Source organism: Tachyglossus aculeatus, chromosome 10, assembly GCF_015852505.1.
Source record: "Tachyglossus aculeatus isolate mTacAcu1 chromosome 10, mTacAcu1.pri, whole genome shotgun sequence".
Lineage (NCBI taxonomy): Eukaryota > Metazoa > Chordata > Mammalia > Monotremata > Tachyglossidae > Tachyglossus > Tachyglossus aculeatus.
In genome coordinates, this window is record NC_052075.1 from 53,971,014 (window position 1) to 53,992,215 (window position 21,202).

The following is a 21,202-nucleotide window of genomic DNA, read 5'->3' on the forward strand; positions in this document are numbered from 1 at the left end:
CCTTTTTCCTCCTCAGAACCCCTCATCCTCCTTCTCAGTGCCCACCTCCCTCTTCTTTCTCCTCAGTTTCCTCCCTCGCCTTCCTCGTCAGTGCCCCCTCCCCCCCTTCCTCCTCCAGAGTGACCAAATCCCCTTTCTTCTTCCTCAGTGCCCTTTCCTCTCCTTCTTCCTCCTCAGTGCCCCTCCTCCCCTTCTTCTCCTCCCCTTCTCCCTCCTCCCTTCTTCTCCTACCCCCTCGTCTTCTTTCTCAATGCCCCTCCTTCCCCCTTTATCCTCCTCAGAACCCCTCATCCTCCTCTTCAATCAATCAATCGTATTTATTGAGCGCTTACTGTGTGCAGAGCACTGTTCTGAGCACTTGGGAAGTACAAGTTGGCAACATATAGAGACGGTCCCTACCCAACAGTGGGCAGTGCCCACCTCCCTCTTCTTCCTCCTCATGGCCCTCCTCCCTCTTCTTTCTCCTCAGTTTCCTCCCTTGTCTTCCTCATCAGTACCCCCTTCCTCTTCCACAGTGCCCAACTCCTTCTTCTTCTTCCTCAGTGCTCCTCTCCCCCACTATTCTTCATCTTCAGTGTCCCTCTTCCCCTCTCTTCCTCCCCTACGGTGCCCATCTCCCCCTTCTTCCTCCTCCACGGTGCCCATCACTCCCTTTTTCCTCCCCCACGGTGCCCATCTCAGAGAAGCAGCGTGGCTCAGTGGAAAGAGCCCAGGCTTGGGAGTCAGAGGTCATGGGTTCGAATCCCTGCTCTGCCACATGTCCGCTGTGTGACCTTGGGCAAGTCATTTAACTTCTCTGAGCCTCAGTTCCCTCATCTGTAAAATTGGGATTAAGACTGTGAGCCTCACGTGGGACAACCTGATCCTCTTGTTTCCCCCCCAAGTGCTTAGAACAGTGCTTTGCACATAGTAAGTGCTTAACAAATGCCATCATCATCATCATCTCTCCCTTCTTCCTCCCCTACGGTGCCCATCTCCCCCTTCTTCCTACCCCACGGTGCCCATCACCCCCTTCTTCCTCCCCCATGGTGCCCATCTCCCCCTTCTTCCTCCCCCATGGTGCCCATCCATCTCTCCCTTCTCCCTCCCCTACAGTGCCCATCTCTCCCTTCTTCCTCCCCCATGGTGCCCATCCATCTCTCCCTTCTTCCTCCCCCACGGTGCCCATCCATCTCTCCCTTCTTCCTCCCCCACGGTGCCCATCCATCTCTCCCTTCTCTCTCCCCTACAGTGCCCATCTCTCCCTCCTTCCTCCACCACAGTGCCCATCTCCCCTTCCTCCACCTCTGTGCCCTCCTCCCTGCTCTTCCTCCTCCTCCTGAGTGTCTGCCCCCTTGGGCACTGCTGACTCGGCAGTAAAAGCCACCAAATTCAGATCTGTTGTGCCCTGCTGGGCTCCCCTCTGCCAGCCAGCCATGCCACCCCTCCCCACCTCCTCTGAGGGGGGGGGGGGGAGGGAGGGGCGGAGGGCTTGACTCTTCCCTGCCGATTGGCTTTTTTAAAAAAACAAGAAGAAGAAGAAGAAGAGGAGGAGGAGGACTGTGAGCCCACTGTTGGGTAGGGACCGTCTCTATATGTTGCCAACTTGTGCTTCCCAAGCGCTTAGTACAGTGCTCTGCACACAGTAAGCGCTCAATAAATATGATTGATTGATTGATTGATGGAGGAGGAGGAGGAGGAGGAGGAGAGGGGAGAAGGAGGAGGAGTCGCACGTGCTCTGTGACGTCATCAATCACCGGGCAGATTCTCCCCTCTGCTGAACGACACGCGGGGCGCGGGCGCCCCCTAGCGGTTCTGCCGCCCCTCCACGGCTCCCGACCAACGCCAGCGCGCATGCGCGCGCAGGAGGCGGAGGCGCCCGGGGACGGACCTCACGGTCTATTTCATAGTCACGTGGATGCCTGTCTAATAATAATAATAATGATAATAATAATAATAATGATAATGATGGCATTTATCAAGAGCTTTCTATGTGCAAAGCACTGTTCTAAGCGCTGGGGAGGTTACAAGGTGATCAGGTGGTCCCACGGGGGGGCGCTCACGGGCTTCATCCCCATTTTACAGATGAGGGAACTGAGGCCCAGAGAAGTGAAATGACTTGCCCAAAGTCCCACGGAATAAATACGACTGAGAGAATGAATGAATCATCATCATCATCAATCGTATTTATTGAGCGCTTACTATGTGCAGAGCACTGTACTAAGCGCTTGGGAAGTACAAATTGGCAACATATAGAGACAGTCCCTACCCAACAGGGGGCTCACAGTCTAAAATGAATGACAGGAAGGGGGAGGAGGGAGAAGGGGGGAGAGGGAGGGAAAGGGGGGGAGGAGAGGGAGAAAGTGGGGGGAGAGAAGGAGGGAGTGGGGAGGGAGGGAAAATGACAGAGGGGAGGAGAAAGAGGGGGGGGAGAGAGACAGGAAGGGAGAGGGGAGAAAGTGGGGGGAGGTGGGGAGAGAGAGGGAAAGTAGAAGGAAGGGGAATAATAACAAATATAATTGTGGTATTTGTTAAGCGCTTACTATGTGCCAGGCACTGTGCTAAGCACTAGTGGGTTGGATACAGTCCCTGTCCCACATTGGTAGAGAAGCAGGGTGGCTCAGTGGCAAGAGCCCGGGCTTTGGAGTCAGAGGTCATGGGTTCAAATCCCGGCTCCACCAACTGTCAGCTGGGTGACTTTGGGCAAGTCACTTAACTTCTCTGTGCCTCAGTTACTTCATCTGTAAAATGGGGATTAAGACTGTGAGCCCCACATGGGACAACCTGATCACTTTGTAACCTCCCCAGTGCTTAGAACAGTGCTTTGCACATTGTAGGCGCTTAATAAATGCCATTATTATTATTATTGGGCTCACGGTCTTAATCCCTATTTTACAGATGAGGTAACTGAGGCCCAGAAGAAGCAAAGTGACTCGACCAAGGCCACACAGCAGACAAGTGGCAGAGCCGGGATTAGAAACCAGGTCCTTCTAAGACTCCCAAGCCTGTGTTCTACCCACTGGACAACAGTTTCTTAGGTGCAGAGCACTGTACTAACCGCTTCTTCTATAGTAGGGGATGTCCTGGCACTGACATGAGCAGCATTAGCAAAGCCCCACTTTTCCTCACCTCCCACTCCCTTCTGCGTTGGCCTGACTTGCTCCCTTTCATTCATTCATTCAATCGTATTTACTGAGCGCTTACTGTGTGTAGAGCACTGTACTAAGCGCTTGGGAAGTACAAGTTTGCTCTTCCCGCCTCACCCCGCCTCTCAGCACTTAGCTATATATCCATAATTTTATTTACTTTTTTTAATGTCGGCTTATTTGTATTGATGTCTGTCTCCCCCAACTCTATCAAGACCGTGACCTTGTTGGGGGCAGGGACTGTCACTCTTTATTGTTGCATTGTACTCTCCCAAGGGCTTAGTACAATGCTCTGCACACAGCAGGCGCTTATTAATACGATTAAATGAATGCATTCGATTTTATTATTTATTTATGTATCTAGACTGTAAACTCACTGTGAGCAAGGAAAGTGTCCGCCAGCCCTACTCGTATTTTTCATCTGTAAAATGGGGATTAAGACTGTGAGTCCCAAGTGGGACAACCTGATTACGTTGAATCTACCCCGGCACTTAGAACAGTGCCTGGCATATAGTAAGTATTAAACAAATACCATAATAATAATTATTATTGTACTGTACTGTCCCAAGAGCTCAGTACAGTGCTCTACACACAGTAAGCACTCAATAAATACAACTGACTGTCTGCTTTGCACAGAGTAAGCACTCAATAAATAGCATTGATTGATTAACTGATCGACTGCATTGATTCCATTTACAGTACAGTTTGAGAAGCAGCGTGGCTCAGTGGAAAGAGCACGGGCTTGGGGTTCAGGGGTTATGGGTTCTAATCCCAGCTCTGCCACTTGTCAGCTGTGTGACTTTGGGCACATCACTTAACTTCTCTGAGCCTCAGTTACCTCATCCGTAAAATGGGGATGAAGACTGTGAGCCCCACATGGGACAACCTGATCACCTTGTAGTCCCCCCGGTGCTTAGAACAGTGCTTTACACATATTAAGCACTTAACAACTGCCATTATTATTATTACTACTATTAATTAATGATTACTATTAATTAATTATTACTATCAATCAATCAGTCGTATTTATTGAGCGCTTACTGTGTGCAGAGCACTGTACTAAGCACTTGGGAAGTACAAGTTGGCAACATATAGAGACAGTCCCTACCCAACAGTGGGCTCACAGTCTAAATATTACTACTATTAATAACAAATAATTATTCATTAGTATTATTACTATTATTATTACTAGTAGTAGAGTAAGTGCTCAATACATACCTCTGATCCATTTAATAATAATAATTACAGTGTTCATTACACACTATATGCCAAGCACTGTACTAAGCACTGAGGTAGATAAGAGATAATCAGGTCAGACACCCAGCCCTGTTGGATTCCTCTGCCTGGGAATATTTACCCCCATTACAGTGGAAATTCCTTGTGCTTCCCGAGCGCTCAGTACAGTACACTGCATTAAAAAGGCGCTCAGTAAATACCCTCCCTATGCCCGGCTGAGACAGAATAAGGGGCATATGGACCACTGGTCTGAACCTATAGAGTCATATGTATATATGTTTGTACATATTTTTTACTCTATTTATTTTATTTGTACATATCTATTCTATTTATTTTATTTTGTTAGTATGTTTGGTTTTGTTCTCTGTCTCCCCCTTTTAGACTGTGAGCCCACTGTTGGGTAGGGACTGTCTCTAGATGTTGCCAATTTGTACTTCCCAAGCGCTTAGTACAGTGCTCTGCCCATAGTAAGCGCTCAATAAATACGATTGATGATGATGATGACTATAATGACTGCTGAGGGTTTGTCGATGTTCAGAGCAAACATTTAAGGCATTTTTTTAAAACAATAAAAAATGGTCGGATGGTGATTGCTTTTCCCGCCATTCCCGGCCTCTGCCCGCTCTCCAGATCCCGGGGTTCCCCCGCCCTTCCACTCACTCAGCCCAACTCACCTGTTTTGCGGAGAGGGAAGTGCTCTGGGGGATCGCTGGGAAGGCTGGGAACCGGAGGCAGGATTCCACTTATCATGGAAGGGGATCCTCCTTCCGACTCCAGGGCCTCCAGGGTTCTGAGGAGAGGGGGAAATAAGAGGTGACTTCACGGGTCCTGGATAATCTCCTCTTTTCCTCTCACCCTGCGGGTCCGGCTGCCCAGAGCAGGGCATGAGGGCATCAATTATCACAATGATGGAACGTGCACAGCGCTTACTATGTACTAAGCGCTGGGGTAGATGCGGCGTGATCAGACGCCACCCAGTCCCTGTCTCACGTGGGACTCGAGGGAGAGCAGGTATTGAACCCTCATTTTACAGAGGAGGAAACTGAGGCACCGAGCAGGGAAGCGACTTAGACTGTGAGCCCACTGTTGGGTAGGGTCTGTCTCTATATGTTGCCAACTGCTTAGTACAGTGCTCCGCACACACTAAGCGCTCAATAACGAATAACAAATTCTTTCTTCAGTTCTCTGCTTCCCAAACCTCCGTTGACCTCCGAGGGTTAAATCCCTACACTGTAAGCTTGTTAAATATGAAAGCATCCTTGTACTGTTTTGAAATTGGCCTTCCCTCAGGATCAAGGCATACCTGCATTGCTCCCTCTAGACTGTAAGCTTGTGTGGGCAGGGAATATGCCTTCTCTTTTGTCTATTGGACTCTCCCAGGGGCTTACTACAATGCTCTGCAGATAATAAGCACTCAATAAATACCATCGGTTGAATGAATGAATGATTGGTCAGCTCTCTGGAAGATACTTTGACAAGCATTATTCTATTTATTTATTTATTTATTTATTTTACTTGTACATATCTATTCTATTTATTTTATTTTGTTAGTATGTTTGGTTTTGTTCTCTGTCTCCCCCTTTTAGACTGTGAGCCCACTGTTGGGTAGGGACTGTCTCTATATGTTGCCAACTTGGACTTCCCAAGAGCTTAGTACAGTGCTCTGCACACAGTAAGCGCTCAATAAATACGATTGATATTGATGATGACTTGCCCAAGGTCACACGGCAGCCGAGTGGCAGAGATCGTAAAATAATCATCATAATAATTGGGGTATTTGTCGTTATGAGAAGCAGCGTGGCTCGGTGGAAAGAGCCCCGGCTTGGGAGTCAGAGGTCGTGGGTTCTAATCCCGGCTCCGCCAACTGTCAGCTGTGTGACCTTGGGCAAGTCACTTAACTTCTCTGTGCCTCAGTTACCTCATCTGTAAAATGGGGATTGACTGTGAGCCCCCCCGTGGGACAACCTGATCACCTTGTATCCCCCCAGCGCTTAGAACAGTGCTTTGCACATGGTAAGTGCTTAATAAATGTCATTATTATTATTATTATCACCTTGTATCCTCCCCAGAGCTTAGAACAGTGCTTTGCACATGGTGCTTCATAAATGTCATTATTATTATTATTATTATTATTAAGTGCTTACTAGGTGCCAGGCACTGTACTAAGTGCTGCGGTGGGTATGGGCAAATCGGGTTGGACACAGTCCCTGTCCCACGTGGGGCTCCCGGTCTCAATCCCCATTTTCCAGATGAGGTAACTGAGGCTCAGAGAAGTGAAGTGACTGGCCCAAGGTCCCACAGCAGATAAGTGGCAGAGCCGGCATTAGAACCCATTACCTTCCTACTCCCAGGCCAGTGGCCTATCCACTAGGCCGGGCTGCTTCCCAAGGAAACCCAGTGTGAGCCCTATGTGGGACAGGGACTGTGTCCAACCTGATTGACTAATTTGTACCTACCCCAGCGCTTAGAACAGTGCTTAGCACATAGTAAGAGCTTAACAAGTACCATTATTACTATTATTATCCCCTAGACTCCCACAGTTCTGGGTGGGAGGGAAGGGGCGGACTGCAGGGACCACTCAGTTGAATCCGTGGGAGTGCATAAGTTCTCCAAGGGAGCGGGGACTGTCTCTATATGTTGCCAACTTGTACTTCCCGAGCGCTGAGTACAGTGCTCTGCACACAGTAAGCGCTCAATAAATACGATTGATGATGATGATTATGTCCATGGCGACATTTGAAATGGTCTCTAAGAATCTCAGCTTAAGTAGCCTTATCCTGGGGGTCCGGGAAGGGTCAAAAGCACAGGTTATAGTTACGGTCATCATCATCATCATCATCAATTGTATTTATTGAGCACTTACTATGTGCAGAGCACTGTACTAAGCGCTTGGGAAGTACAAATTGGCAACATATAGAGACAGTCCCTACCCAACAGTGGGCTCACAGTCTAAAAGGGGGAGACAGAGAACAAAACCAAACATAATAACAAAATAAAATAAATAGGATAGATATGTACAAGTAAAATAAATAAATAAATAAATAGAGTAATAAATGTGTACAACCATATATACATATATACAGACACGGTCTGTGTCCTCTCCCCCGACTCATGCATCCTGACCTCTCCCCAGGGAGCAGAGGCAGAAAGTTGGACGAACTGACCCTCCAAGGGCTATTCAAGCCTGAGGAGTCTATAAGCTCCTTTCTCCTTCTCCCCGCCCTCCCCCAACTGCAGCAGAGTTTAGAACAGTGCTCGGCACATAGTAAGCGCTTAACAAATACCATAATAACAATAATAATAACATTATTATTATTATAATCCCCTGGGCCTGGAATGCCCTCCCTCTGCCCATCCGCCAAGCTAGCTCTCTTCCTCCCTTCAAGGCCCTACTGAGCGCTCACCTCCTCCAGGAGGCCTTCCCACACTGAGCCCCTTCCTTCCTCTCCCCTTCGTCCCCCTCTCAATCCCCCCCATCTTACTTCCTTCCCTTCCCCACAGCACCTGTATATATGTATATATGTTTGTACATATTTATTACTCTATTTATTTTACTTGTACATATCTATTTATTTTATTTTGTTAGTATGTTTGGTTTTGTCTCCCCCTTTTAGACTGTGAGCCCACTGTTGGGTAGGGACTGTCTCTATATGTTGCCAATTTGTACTTCCCAAGCGCTTAGTACAGTGCTCTGCACACAGTAAGTGCTCAATAAATACGATTGATGATGATATGTATATATGTTGGTACATATTTATTACTCTACTTATTTTACTTGTACATATCTATTCTATTTATTTTATTTAGTTTGTTTGGTTTTGTTCTCTGTCTCCCCCTTTTAGACTGTGAGCCCACTGCTGGGTAGGGACTGCCTCTAGATGTTGCCAACTTGGACTTCCCAAGCGCTTAGTCCAGTGCTCTGCACACAGTAAGCGCTCAATAAATACGATCGATTGATTATGAGCGGCACCGGAGTTCCCAGCCTAGAAGGGCAGGCGGGCCGGGGGTCCGGGGGCGTGGGAGGGCATCTCAGGGGCTCACCGGTACGGGATACTGGGGCCGGGGATGCTGGGGCCATTGGCGTGGCCGGTTCTCTCCAGGGCCGCCTGCTTCTTCTTCAGGATCACCTCGGCCAGTTTCTGCTTCACGGCCACGCTGGCCACGGCGCCTGGGGACGGGCGGGGAGGGGGACAGGCTGGGGATAGAAAAGTTAGCCAGCACCCCCGGGACCCCCACCACTGAGCAGCCTGACCCGGCCAGGCTCCCCAGCTCCGGGCACCCCTCAAGGACCGTCCGGAGCTCGATCCCCTCCCCTCCTCCTGCTCCTCCTCCTCCTCTCAGAGATTGCCGGACACACCTGGGCAGACAGACGAGCAGAAAGACAGGTGGAGGCTGACAGACCGATGGACACAGACACAGACGGGGACATCCAGACACAGACAGGCCCGGGGCAGGCCGGAGGGACACAAGAGGCGGGCGGCCGGGGCCCGGGCTCCTTACTACGTTTACTCTTGTCCTTGTGGAGGAGGTGGCACAACTCCTGCTCCTGCTGGCCAGCCGGCACCTCCGGCCCAGGGGTCTCCAGGGAGAGCTGGAGGGGGGCCGGACACGGGTCAAGCTGAGAGTCACGCCCGGGACGGCGGGGAGGGACGGGGGCCAGGGAAAGCCACAAGAAGGGAAGGAGCAGAGGGGGCAGAATGGGGGGGCTGTGAGAGGACCCCGACCCGAGGGACCCAGTGAGGGGGGCGGGAGAGACCGGGGGGCTTGGGGGGGAGGCTCCGAGAGGGCCTGGCCGGGCTCGTACCCGTATGTGCTCCGGCCGGCGAGGCTGCAGACTGGCGAGGAAGAGTTGGTGATGCAGGCGCTGGGTATGCTGCAGGGCCAGCAGGGCCGGCTCCGGGGCAGGGGGCTCTGGGGCGGGGGGCTCCACGGGTGGGGGCCGCTGCCCCACGCGCAGGTCCATGGGCACGGCCTGGGGCCCCGGCGGGGTGCCGCAGAGGGTCTCGTAGGCTGGGGGCACAGAAGGGCGAGGGGATTCATCAGACACTCCGCCCCACTCCCCATCATCATCATCATCATCATCAATCGTATTTATTGAGCGCTTACTATGTGTAGGGACACTCTGCTCTCCCTACTAAACTCTGACCGAGTGGTCCCGTGGCCAGGAGGGGGGAAATCCCGGGATAGCCGGGGTGCCCGGCTGGGCCTGGACCATCCCCGAGTCACCAGCCTCCAAAGTTTCTCCTCCTTCCTCCTCCTCTCTCAGGAGCTCCTGCTCCTCCCGCCCTCCTCCAACAACAATAATAATAATGATGATGGCATTTATAAAGCGCTTTCTATGTGCAAGGCACTGTTCTAAGCTCTGGGGAGGTTACAAGGTGATCAGGTTGTCCCACGGGGGGCTCACAGTCTTTATCCCCATTTACAGATGAGGCAACTGAGGCCCAGAGAAGTGAAGTGACTTGCCCAAAGTCACACAGCTGACAATTGGTGGAGCCGGGATTTGAGCCGGGCTCTTTCCACTGAGCCACGCTGCTTCTCATAGAGGAGGCTGGGGGCCTTCACTGCCACAGCCGGGGCGGGGGCCGCCCTGACTCCTAGCATTCCCTTCTCCTCACCTCCGGTTCGTGCCTCCCACCTGCCGACGGTGACAGCCCCATGGGGGGTCAGGCCGCCGTGGGACCCGGGCGGATTCCTCAGCTCCCTCAGGCCCGGTTGGTTCGGAGCCTGCCACCGCCCTCCCTTTCAGCTGGACAGAGGCCCTCCAAAGGCCCAGCAGCCTCTTCCCCAAGTGCTCCGGCCGGTGTCGGTCCTTCCCTCCTGCCCGGCCCCCCGGGTCGGCCTCTTCATAGCTCTGGGAGAGGGGCCCGGGGTGTGGGTGCGAGTGACCATTGGCCACCTCGCCCCGGACGCAGCCAGGCCAAGGGCAAGCATCTGGGCTGGGCTCCCGGCTTGCCCCCTGCTCTGTCCCCACCAGGTTCCCGGCCCTCACATTCACTCAAATTCGGCCCCGGCACCACTCTGATGGTGGCAGGAAGGAAGGGCAGCAGAGAGAGAGAGAGAGAGCGGCGGAGACAGGATGGGGGTACAGGCCGACCCCTCTGAGATCAGCAAACGGGGCTGCTTCTTCCCAGAGGATCTCAAAGTACCTCCCGACCCCACTCAACCCGGGCGGGGATCTTGGCGGAGTCCATCCGCCGGACGTCGGGGAGCCAAAACCTTCCAGAATTTTTATATATTTATTTATTTATTCATTACTCTATTTATTTATTTATTTATTTATTTATTTTGCTTGTACATTTCTATCCTATTTATTTTATTTTGTTGGTATGTTTGGTTCTGTTCTCTGTCTCCCCCTTTTAGACTGTGAGCCCACTGTTGGGTAGGGACTGTCTCTATGTGTTGCCAATTTGTACTTCCCAAGCGCTTAGTATGGTGCTCTACACATAGTAAGCGCTCAATAAATACGATTGATTGATTGATTGATTGATTGATTCCAGAACCCCTTGCCTCGACGTTATCCAAAAAGTCCAGCCTCCCCAACATTAATGGGCCTTCCCAGATCCACTTCCTGCTGCTCTGCCCCACCTCCCGTGATGTACCTCTTCCCCGTTCCCAACCCAAGGCCTTCCTCTCTCCCGATCCCGGCTCTTACCTGGGCTAGGGGGGCCGTGGGGCCGGGTGTCCAGGCTCACCTCACTCCCATCTGTGAAGAGAAACAGGGTGAGCAAAGACCAGAAGCCCTGAGAAGCACTGTGAGAAGCAGCGTGGCTCAGTGGAAAGAGCCCGGGCTTTGGAGTCAGAGATCCCGACTCCGCCACTTGTCAGCTGTGTGACTCTGGGCAAGTCACTTCGCTTCTCTGGGCCTCGGTTACCTCATCTGTAAAAGGGGGATGAAGATGGTGAGCCCCCCGTCGGACAACCTGATCACCTTGTAACCTCCCCAGTGCTCAGAACAGTGCTTTGCACATAGTAAGCACTTAATAAATGCCATCATTATTATTACCGAGGTGCTGATTTCTATCCGCCCTCAGCACTTGAGCACATACCTACGCGTTAGTGATTCATGATTAGCTGTAATATTCACACATCTGTTTCCGCTCCACTGTGAGCTCCCTGAGGGCAGGGACTGAGTCCAACCTGCTTAATTTATATCCACCCCACAGCTTAGAACAGTGCTTGGCACAGAGAAAGCACTTAACAAATGCCGCAATTAAGCAATCCTTCGATCGAGAGGATTGACTGAGCACTTATTGTACACACAGCACTTGGGGAAGCACAATACAATTGGTAGACACAATCCCTCATCTGTAAAAAAGGGGCTAGGAGACCTCCTCTCCCTCCTCTTCATTCATGCACTCATTCAGTTGTATTTTTTGAGCGCTTACTGTGTGCAGGACACTGTACTAAACACTTGGGAGAGTACAATACAATGATAAACAGTGACATTCCCTGAGTCCTATGTGGGACAGGAACTTTTTTTTTCATACTTGTTAAGCTCTTACTATGAGCCAAGCGCTGACCTGAGTGGTGGGGGTAGACACGAAGTAATAATAATTGCGGTGTTTGTTAAAATATTCGGGTAGGACACAGTCTCTGTCCCACGTGAGGCTCCCAGTATAAGTCGGAGGGGGTAGGATTTAATCCCTACTTTACAGGTGAGGGAACTGAGGCACAGAGAAGTGAAATGACTCACCCAAGGTCACACAGCAGACGTGGTAGGGCCTGACCGTGGGTCTGATCTGACTGTACTTTCTTCTACCTCAGCGCACGGCAGCGTGGCTCAGTGGAAAGAGCCCGGGCTTTGGAGTCGGAGGTCAGGGGTTCAAATCCCGGCTCCGCCACTTGTCAGCTGGGTGACTTTGGGCAAGTCACTTCACTTCTCTGGGCCTCAGTTAGCTCATCTGTAAAATGGGGACGAAGACTGGGAACCCCCCGTGGGACAACCTGATCACCTTGTAACCTCCCCAGCGCTTCGTACAGTGCTTGGCACATAGTAAGTGCTTAATAAAGGCTATCATTATTATTAGTATTGTAACCTCCGCAGCACTTAGAACAGTGCTTTGCACATAGTAGGTGCTTAATAAATATCGTCATCATTATTATTATTATTATTATTATTTTGTTTTTTTTTAGACTGTGAGCCCAATGTTGGGTAGGGACTGTCTCTATATGTTGCCAATTTGTACTTCCCAAGCGCTTAGTACAGTGCTCTGCACATAGTAAGCGCTCAATAAATACGATTGATTGATTATTATTATAGCACAATGCCTGGTGCATACTAAGCTCTTAACACATCACAACTATTATTATTGTACGAGGCGCTTAAAAATACCATTATTATTATTATTATTATTATTATTATTATTATTATAGCACAATGCCTGGTGCATACTAAGCTCTTAACGCACATCACAACTATTAGTATTGTAAGAGGTGCTTAAAAATACCATCATCATTACTATTATTATCACTATTATTATTGCCCAGTCACATAGACAGGCAAGTGGGAGAGCCGGGTCTTCTGGCCTTTTTCACTGGGCTGCTTAATCATCATTTTAGCAATTAAATTCCATAACACGAAAGTGATACAAGCGCTTAGTACAGTGCTCTGCACATAGTAAGCGCTCAATAAATACGATTGATGATGATATATAAAACACTCAAGCAAAAATAATCCGGTTTTATCCCAATCCAAAGGGGAAGGGACTCCAAAGCCCAATCGTCAATAAGTGGTATTTACTGAGCACTTACCATGTCCAGAGAACCGAGAAGCAGCGTGGCCTAGTGGAAAGAGCATGGGCCCCCGAGTCAAAGGACCCGGGTTCTAATCCCAGCTCTGCCCCTTGCCTGCTGTGTGACCTCGGGCAAGTCACTTCACTTCTCTGGGCCTCAGTTCCCTCATCTGTAAAATGGGGATGGAGACCGTGAGCCCTGCGTGGGACCGGGATTGCGTTCCACCCGATGATCTCATATCTACCCCAGTGCTTAGTACAGTGCCTGGCCCATAGGAAGCACTTAACGAACACCAGAATAAACACCACAGCAACTGTAGCAAGCGCTTGGAAGAGGACAATACCACGCGATCTGAGAAATCAGTGCTGACTCAGGAAACAGATCTCGGCGGCCAGAAGGCTGACTATTATTTTAACTCACTGCCTCCGTGGGCAGCGGAAAAGGCTCCTGGGAATCGCCAGGAAGGGGACAGAAAAAAAAAAACCAAACGGAAGCCAAAGCTTTGCCTTATCTTGGAACAAGGCGTCCTCCTTGAATGCGGGGGTTGGCGTTCTTGAAAAACCGCCCATTCTGTTACAGAGTCGGCGTGGCCCTGGGAGTCCTATCGATAATAGTCATAATGATGATGATGGCTTTTATTGAGCGCTTACTACGTGCAAAGCACTGTTCTAAGCGCTGGGGAGGTTACAAGGTGATCAGGTTGTCCCACTGGGGGCTCCCAGTCTTAATCCCCATTTGACAGATGAGGGAACTGAGGCCCAGAGAAGTGAAGTGACTTCCCCAAAGTCACACAGCCGACAATCGGCGGAGCCGGGATTTGAACCCATGAACTCTAACTCCAAATAATAATAATAATAATGGCATTTATTAAGCGCTTACTATGTGCAAAGCACTGTTCTAAGCGCTGGGGGGGAATACAAGGTGATGAGGTTGTCCTACGTGGGGCTCACAGTCTTCACCCCCATTTTACAGCTGAGGTAACTGAGGCACAGAGAAGTTAAGTGACTTGCCCGAAGTCACACAGCTGACAAGTGGCGGAGCCGGGATTCGAACCCATGGCCTCCGACTCCAAAGCCCGGGATCTTTCCAGGGAGCCAGAGTCCCACCTCACTTCGCTACTCTCCTACTCCAACGCAGCCCGCACACTTCGCTGCCAACCTACTCACTGTCCTTCGATCTCATCTATCTCATCGCCAACCTCTCGCCCCGCGTCCTGCCTCCGGCCTGGGACGCCCTCCCTCTCCGTATCTGACAATGACTCGCCCTGTCTTCAAAGCCTCACTGAATAATAATAATAATGATAGCATTTATTAAGCGCTTACTATGTGCAAAGCACTGTTCTAAGCGCTGGGGAGGTTCCAAGGTGATCAGGTTGTCCCAAGGTGGGCTCACAGTCTTAATCCCCATTTGACAGATGAGGGAACTGAGGCCCAGAGAAGTGAAGTGACTTGCCCAAAGTCACACAGCTGACAATTGGGAGAGCCGGGATTTGAACCCATGTCCTTTGACTTCAAAGCCCGGGCTCTTTCCGCTGAGCCACGTTGCTTCTCCTGAAGGCCCATCTCCTTCAAGAGGTTTTCCCTAAGCCTCCCTTTCCTCTTTTCCCATTCCCATTCTGCGTCACCCTGACCTGCTCCCTTTATCCATCCCCACTCCAGCCCCACAGCGCTGATGTCCTTATCCATAATGTATTTATTTCTATTAATGTCTGCCTCCCCCTCCAGACTGTAAACTCGTTGTGGGCAGGGAATGAGCCTGTTATATTGTGATAGTGCCTTCTCCCAAGTGCTCAGTAGAGTGCCCTGCATGCAGTAAGAGCTCAGTAAATCAATCAATCAATAATAATAATAATAATAGCATTTATTAAGCGCTTACTATGTGCAAAGCACTGTTCTAAGCGCTGGGGAGGTTACAAAGTGCTCAGGTTGTCCCACGGGAGGGCTCACAGTCTTAATCCCCATTTTACAGATGAGGCCCAGAGAAGTGAAGTGACTGGCCCAAGGTTACACAGCTGACAATTGGCAGAGCCAGGATTTGAACCCATGACCTCTGACTCTGTACATATTTATTACTCTATTTATTTAACTTGCACTTATCTATTCTATTTATTTTATTTTGTTAGTATGTTTGGTTTTGTCTCCCCTACTGTGAGCCCACTGTTGGGTAGGGACTGTCTCTATATGTTGCCAATTTGTACTTCCCAAGCGCTTAGTACAGTGCTCTGCACACAGTAAGCACTCAATAAATACGATTGATGATGATGATGATGACTCCAAAGCCCAGGCTCTTTCCACTGAGCCACGCTGCTTCTCCAATCAATCCATTGTATTTATTGAGCGCTGACTGTGTGCAGAGCACTGTACTAAGCGCTTGGGAAGTACAAGTCGGCGACATATAGAGACAGTCCCTACCCAACAGTGGGCTCACAGTCTAGAAGGGGGAGACAGAGAACAAAACCAAACATATTAACAAAATAAAATAAATAGATATGTACAAGTAAAATAAAATACATAGAGTAATAAATATGTACAAACATATATTCAGGTGCTGTGGGGAAGGGAGGTGCCGTGGGGAAGGGAAAAATAACCCCGACTCTGGTGGGACTCGAACCCACAACCTTTGAATGCCTTCCACATGCTAGAAGTCCAATGCGCTATCCATTGCGCCACAGAGCCACTTTTGGCACAACTGATTGACAGAGGGGGAGACAAACATTAATAGGAATAAATAAGTCATTCATACTATATAATTTAAAGACATCCCCATAAGTGCTGTGGGGGCGGGGGCGATGGCTATTTTACCGTAATCATCATCATCAATCGTATTTATTGAGCGCTTACTATGTGCAGAGCACTGTACTAAGCGCTTGGGAAGTACAAATTGGCAACATATAGAGACAGTCCCTACCCAACAGTGGGCTCACAGTCTAAATGCACTGAAGGAAAGGAAAGTCACACAACCAGTCAGTCAAATGTATTTATTGAGCGCTTACTGTGTGAACAGCTCTGTACTAAGCGCTTGGGAGAGTACAGCAGAATAAACGGACACATTCCCTGCCCACAACAAACTCGCAGTCTAGAGTGGGAGACAGACATTAATAGTCCATCCAGTCCACAGCAGTAATAACGATAATAATAATAATAATAATAATGGTACTTGTTAAGCTCTTACTATGTGCCGAGTACTGTCTAAGCTCCTGGATCTTGTTATATCAGAATAATATTATAAATTAGAGAAGCAGCATGGCCTAGTGAATAAAGCTTGGGCCTGGGAGTAAGAAATGGATAGAGCCCAGTTTTGGGCTCCGCCACTTGTCCGCCACTTCACCTCCCTCTGCAAAAGTTATCTCATCTGTAAAATGGAGATTAAAATGGGGAGCCTCATGTGGGACACGCGCTGTGACAAATCTTGCAATTTTCCCTGAGCGTGGTATAGTGTCCAGCACATAGTAGGCGCGTAACAAATACTACTGGAAAAAAAATATGTATATTAATGTTTGTCTCCCCCTCTAGACTGTAAGCTTGTTATAATAATAATGATGATGGCATTTATTAAGCGCTTACTATGTGCAAAGCACTGTTGTAAGCGCTGGAGAAGTTACAAGGTGATCAGGTTGTCCCATGGGGTCACAGTCTTAATCCCCATTTTACAGATGAGGGAACTGAGGCCTAGAGAAGTGAAGTGACTTGCCCAAAGTCACCCAGCCGACAACTGGCGGAGCCGGGCGGGTATTGTGTCTACCAACTCTGGTCTATTGTACTCTCCCAAGTGCTCAGTACAGTGTTCTGAACACAATAAGCGTTCACTAAATAGCACCGATTGATTGACAGACATCAGAACAGACTCGCGCTGTGGGAAAAACGTTCCTTAATTTTTCCACCAGGCCGATCAATCAATCCATGGTATTTTGTGAGCACTTACTGTGTGCAGAGCACTGTACTAAGCGCTTGGGAGAGACAAGGCATCAGTCTGGGAGTCAGAGGGACCTGGGTTCTAATCCCGACGCTGCCACCTACCTGCTGTGTGACCTCGGGCAGGTCGCTTCACATCTCTGTACCTGTTACCTCATCTGGAAAATGGGGATAAGAGTGTGAGCCCCTTGTGGGACAGGGACTGTGTCCAACCTGAGTGTCTGGCATCTAGCGCAGCATTGAGAACAGTGCTTTGCACATAGTAAGCGCTTAGTACAGTGCTCTGCACACAGTAAGCGCTCAATAAATACGATTGATTGATTGATTGATTGATTATCCAGTACCGTAATTATTATTATTAGAGTTGGTAGACACAGTCCCTGCCCACGAAGGGCTGACAGCCTAGAAGAGGACGTACATAATTCCAGTGCAGGGCACAGAGTAAGCGCTCAACAAATACCATAGTTATAATTATTACAGCTAGCTGAAATGAATTTGATTTTTTTATTCGTCTAATAACGAGGGGCCTGGGGTCAGAGTGAAGCTTATCCCCCATCCACCCCCCCCCGCCAATTGTCAGCTGCGTGACTTTGGGCAAGTCACTTGACTTCTCCGTGCCTCAGTTACCTCATCTGTAAAATGGGGATTAAGACCGTGAGCCCCCCGTGGGACAACCTGATCACCTTGCAACCTCCCCAGCGCTTAGAACAGTGCTTTGCACATAGTAAGCGCTTAATAAATGCCATTAAAAAAAACCCTACACACTGATTAATGAGTAATTGTGGTATTTGTTAAGCACTTACTATGTGCCAGCCACTGTATTAAGTGCTGCGGTAGATACAAGCTAATCAGGTGGGACACAGTCCTCATCCCATACGGGGCTCACGGTCTTAATCCCTAGTTTCCAGATGAGGCAACTGAGGCCCAGTGAAATGACTTGCCCAAGGTCACACTCTCATTCATTCAATCGTATTTATTGAGCGCTTACTGTGTGAAGAGCACTATACTAAGCACTTGGGAAGTACAAGTTGGCAACAAGTTCACACGGCAGACAAGTGGCGGAGCCGGGATTAGAACTCATGACCTCCTGACTCCCAAGGCCACTACGCCATGCTGCTTTTCTATACTCTCCCCCCAACCAGAGCACTTGGATTTGTATCCTTTTAACGTCTGTCTTCCCCTCCTAGGCTGTAACACTAATAATAATAATAATAATAACGGCATTTGTTATGCGCTTACTATGTGCCAAGCACTGTTCTAAGCGTTAAAGCACCTTGTGGGTGGTGATCGCGTCTACAAACTGTGTCTTGTGGTAGTTTCCCAAGTGCCTAGTTAAAGTCCTCTGCATAAGGCAAGCGTTCAATAAATACCACTCATTAATTGATCGGGTGATGTAATAAAAAGGCGTTAATAATGATGGTATTTGTTACTCTGAGCCAAGTGGTGAGCTAAGCACCAGAGGAGAGGTACAAAACAATCAGATCGGACACAGTCCCGTCCCATGTGATGTTCACAGTTGAAGGGGAAAACGGGTAATAATAATAATTGGTATTTGTTAGGCGTTTTCTATATGCCAGGCACTATACTAAGCGCTGGGGCAGATGCAAGGTGATCAGGTTGGGCACAGTCCATGTCCCCCATGGGGCTCGCAATCCTAACCCCCACTTTACAGATAAGAGAACTGAGGCACAGAGAAGTGAAGTGACTTACCCAACTTGTACTTCCCAAGCGCTTGGTACAGTGCTCTGCACTCAGTAAGCGCTCAATAAACACGACTGAATGAATGAAAGGTCCCACGGCGGACAAGTGGTGGAGCCAGAATTAGAACCCAGATCCTTCCGACTCCCAGGCCCCATTTAACAGATGGGAAAACAGGCCCAGGGAAGTGAAGTGACTTGGCCCGGGATTGGAAGCAGGCAGGTGGCGGAGCCAGGATTAGAAGCCAGGTCTCTTGACGGCCAGTCAATCAATCAATCAATCATATTTATTGAGCACTTACTGTGTGCACAGCACTGGACTAAGCGCTTGGGAAGTACAAGTTGGCAACATCTAGAGACAGTCCCTACCCAACAGTGGGCTCACAGTCTAAAAGGGGGAGACAGAGAACAAAACCAAACATACTAACAAAATAAAATAAATAGAATAGATATGTACAAGTAAAATAAATAAATAGAGTAATAAATATGTACAAACATATATACATGTATATACAGGATATATACACATATACAACATTCTTCTACGGTATTTATGGTTACGCGCTTAATACGTGCCAAGCAGTCAGTCAATCGTATTTATTGACTGCTTACTGTGTGCAGAGCACTGTACTAAGCACTTAGGAGAGTACAATATAACAATCTGTTCATTCCCCGTTCACAGCCCCACAGGACTTATGTCCATATCTGTAATTTTTCTATTTCTATTAATGTTTGTCTCCCTGCACCTCCAGACTGTAGATCCGTTGAGGACAGGGAATGCATCTGTTTATTGTTATATTGTATTCTCCCAAGTGCTTAATACAGTGCTCTGCACACACTAAGTGTTCAATAGAGACTTCCCAAGTGCTTAGTACAGTGCTCTGCACACAGTAAGCGCTCAATAAATACAATTGAATGAATGAATGAATGAATGAATACAACTGAAGGAATGAGTGGATGAATGAATGAATGATAGGTGGGAAGCCCACAGAAAACTGGCTATTGGAGGAAGTCATTCCGGGGGAAAACAAGGCAAGTTCAAAAGAGGCTTTGGGCCAATCCATCAATGAGCTCCCCAAACCGGGTTCCCGGAGGGAAAGTCGGCAGGGAAGAGGGGAAAGTTGAGGCCCTGAACATCAGCAGGGACATGGAAAACAACAATTATTATTATTATTATATTTGTTAAGCGCTTACTACGTGCCAGACACTGGTCTAACTGCTGGGGAGATACACGATCATCAGATGGGACACAGTCCTAATTCCCATTTCCCACAGTCCTAATGCCCATTTTACAGATGAAGTAATCGAGGCCCAGAAAAGTGAAGTGACTCACCCAAGGCCACACAGCAGACAATAATAATAATAATGGCATTTGTTAAGCGCTTACTATGTGCAAAGCACTGCTCTAGGCGCTGGGGAGGATACAAGGTGATCACGTTGTCCCACGAGGGGCTCACATTCTTAATCCCCATTTTGCAGATGAGGTCACTGAGGCACAGAGAAGTTAAGTGACTTGCCCAAAGTCACACAGCTGACAATTGGCAGAGCCAGGATTAGAATCGAGGTCCCTCAGACTCCCGGGCCTGTACTCTAGCTACTAGGCTTCACTGATTATTTTTGTATTTGTAAAACGTTTACTATGTGACAAGCACTGTTCTAAGCACTGGGGTCGATTCAAGCTCCCCCTTTTAGACTGTGAGCCCACTGTCGGGTAGGGACTGTCCCTACATGTTGCCAATTTGTACTTCCCAAGCGCTTAGTACAGTGCTCTGCACACAGTGAGCGCTCAATAAATACGATTGATGATGAAGCTAGTCGGGTTGTCCCACGTGGGGCTCACAGTCCGAAAAGGAGGGGGACCAACCACTGAACCCCCATTTTACCGATGAGGAAACCGAGGCACAGGGCAGTTAACCGACCCGCCCAAGGTCACCCAGCAGACAGGTGACTGGGGCAGTGCTTGGCATATAGTAAACGCTTCACCACCACCACAGTTATTATTAGGAATCCTGTAAATAGCTATCTAACGTGGTTAGGGCGGTCACCACAGTAACCACCTGCTGGTTTAAGCTGCTACGGCCTAAACTGGCCACTTTTAGTCAGTCAGTCATTCATATTTATTGAGCGTTTCCTGTGCGCAGAGTGCGATTCAAAGCGATTGGGAGAGTACAATAGAACATTATAATAGATCCGGTCCCTGCTTACATCGAACTTACAGTCCAGACGGGGAGAGGGATATTAATAGAAGCGAATTAACTACAGATACGGATGGAGATAAGCACCGGGGGGCTGGGAGGGGGGCTGAATAAAGGGAGCGAGTCAGGGCGACGCAGAAAGGAGTGGGAAAATAATAATAATAATAATGGCGTTTATTAAGCGCTTGCTATGTGCAGAGCACTGTTCTAAGCGCTGGGGAGGTTACAAGGAGATCAGGTTGTCCCACGTGGGGCTCACAGTTTTAAGCCCCATTTGACAGATGAGGGAACTGAGGCCCAGA

General features: G+C 49.0%; 1 protein-coding gene and 1 non-coding gene across 4 annotated transcripts in view; both read right to left on the reverse strand.

Moving 5' to 3' along the window:
• The window catches only part of HDAC7 (histone deacetylase 7), a 68,089-nt gene that overhangs the window by 25,809 nt on the left and 21,078 nt on the right, over nucleotides 1-21,202 (reverse strand). For 2 of the 3 annotated variants that reach the window (XM_038752277.1, XM_038752279.1), the window contains exons 2-6: nucleotides 11,017-11,067; nucleotides 9,166-9,371; nucleotides 8,862-8,952; nucleotides 8,403-8,529; nucleotides 5,036-5,151 (exon numbers count right to left, since the gene is read on the reverse strand). In XM_038752277.1, coding sequence (XP_038608205.1) covers nucleotides 5,036-5,151; nucleotides 8,403-8,529; nucleotides 8,862-8,952; nucleotides 9,166-9,371; nucleotides 11,017-11,067 — 591 coding nt within the window. The remainder of the gene's footprint in view (nucleotides 1-5,035; nucleotides 5,152-8,402; nucleotides 8,530-8,861; nucleotides 8,953-9,165; nucleotides 9,372-11,016; nucleotides 11,068-21,202) is intronic. The other variant, XM_038752278.1, reaches the window with a different exon arrangement.
• Nucleotides 15,687-15,772, reverse strand: TRNAR-UCU. The gene is given in 2 exon segments: nucleotides 15,687-15,722; nucleotides 15,736-15,772. It is a non-coding gene; the product is annotated as a tRNA-Arg (tRNA).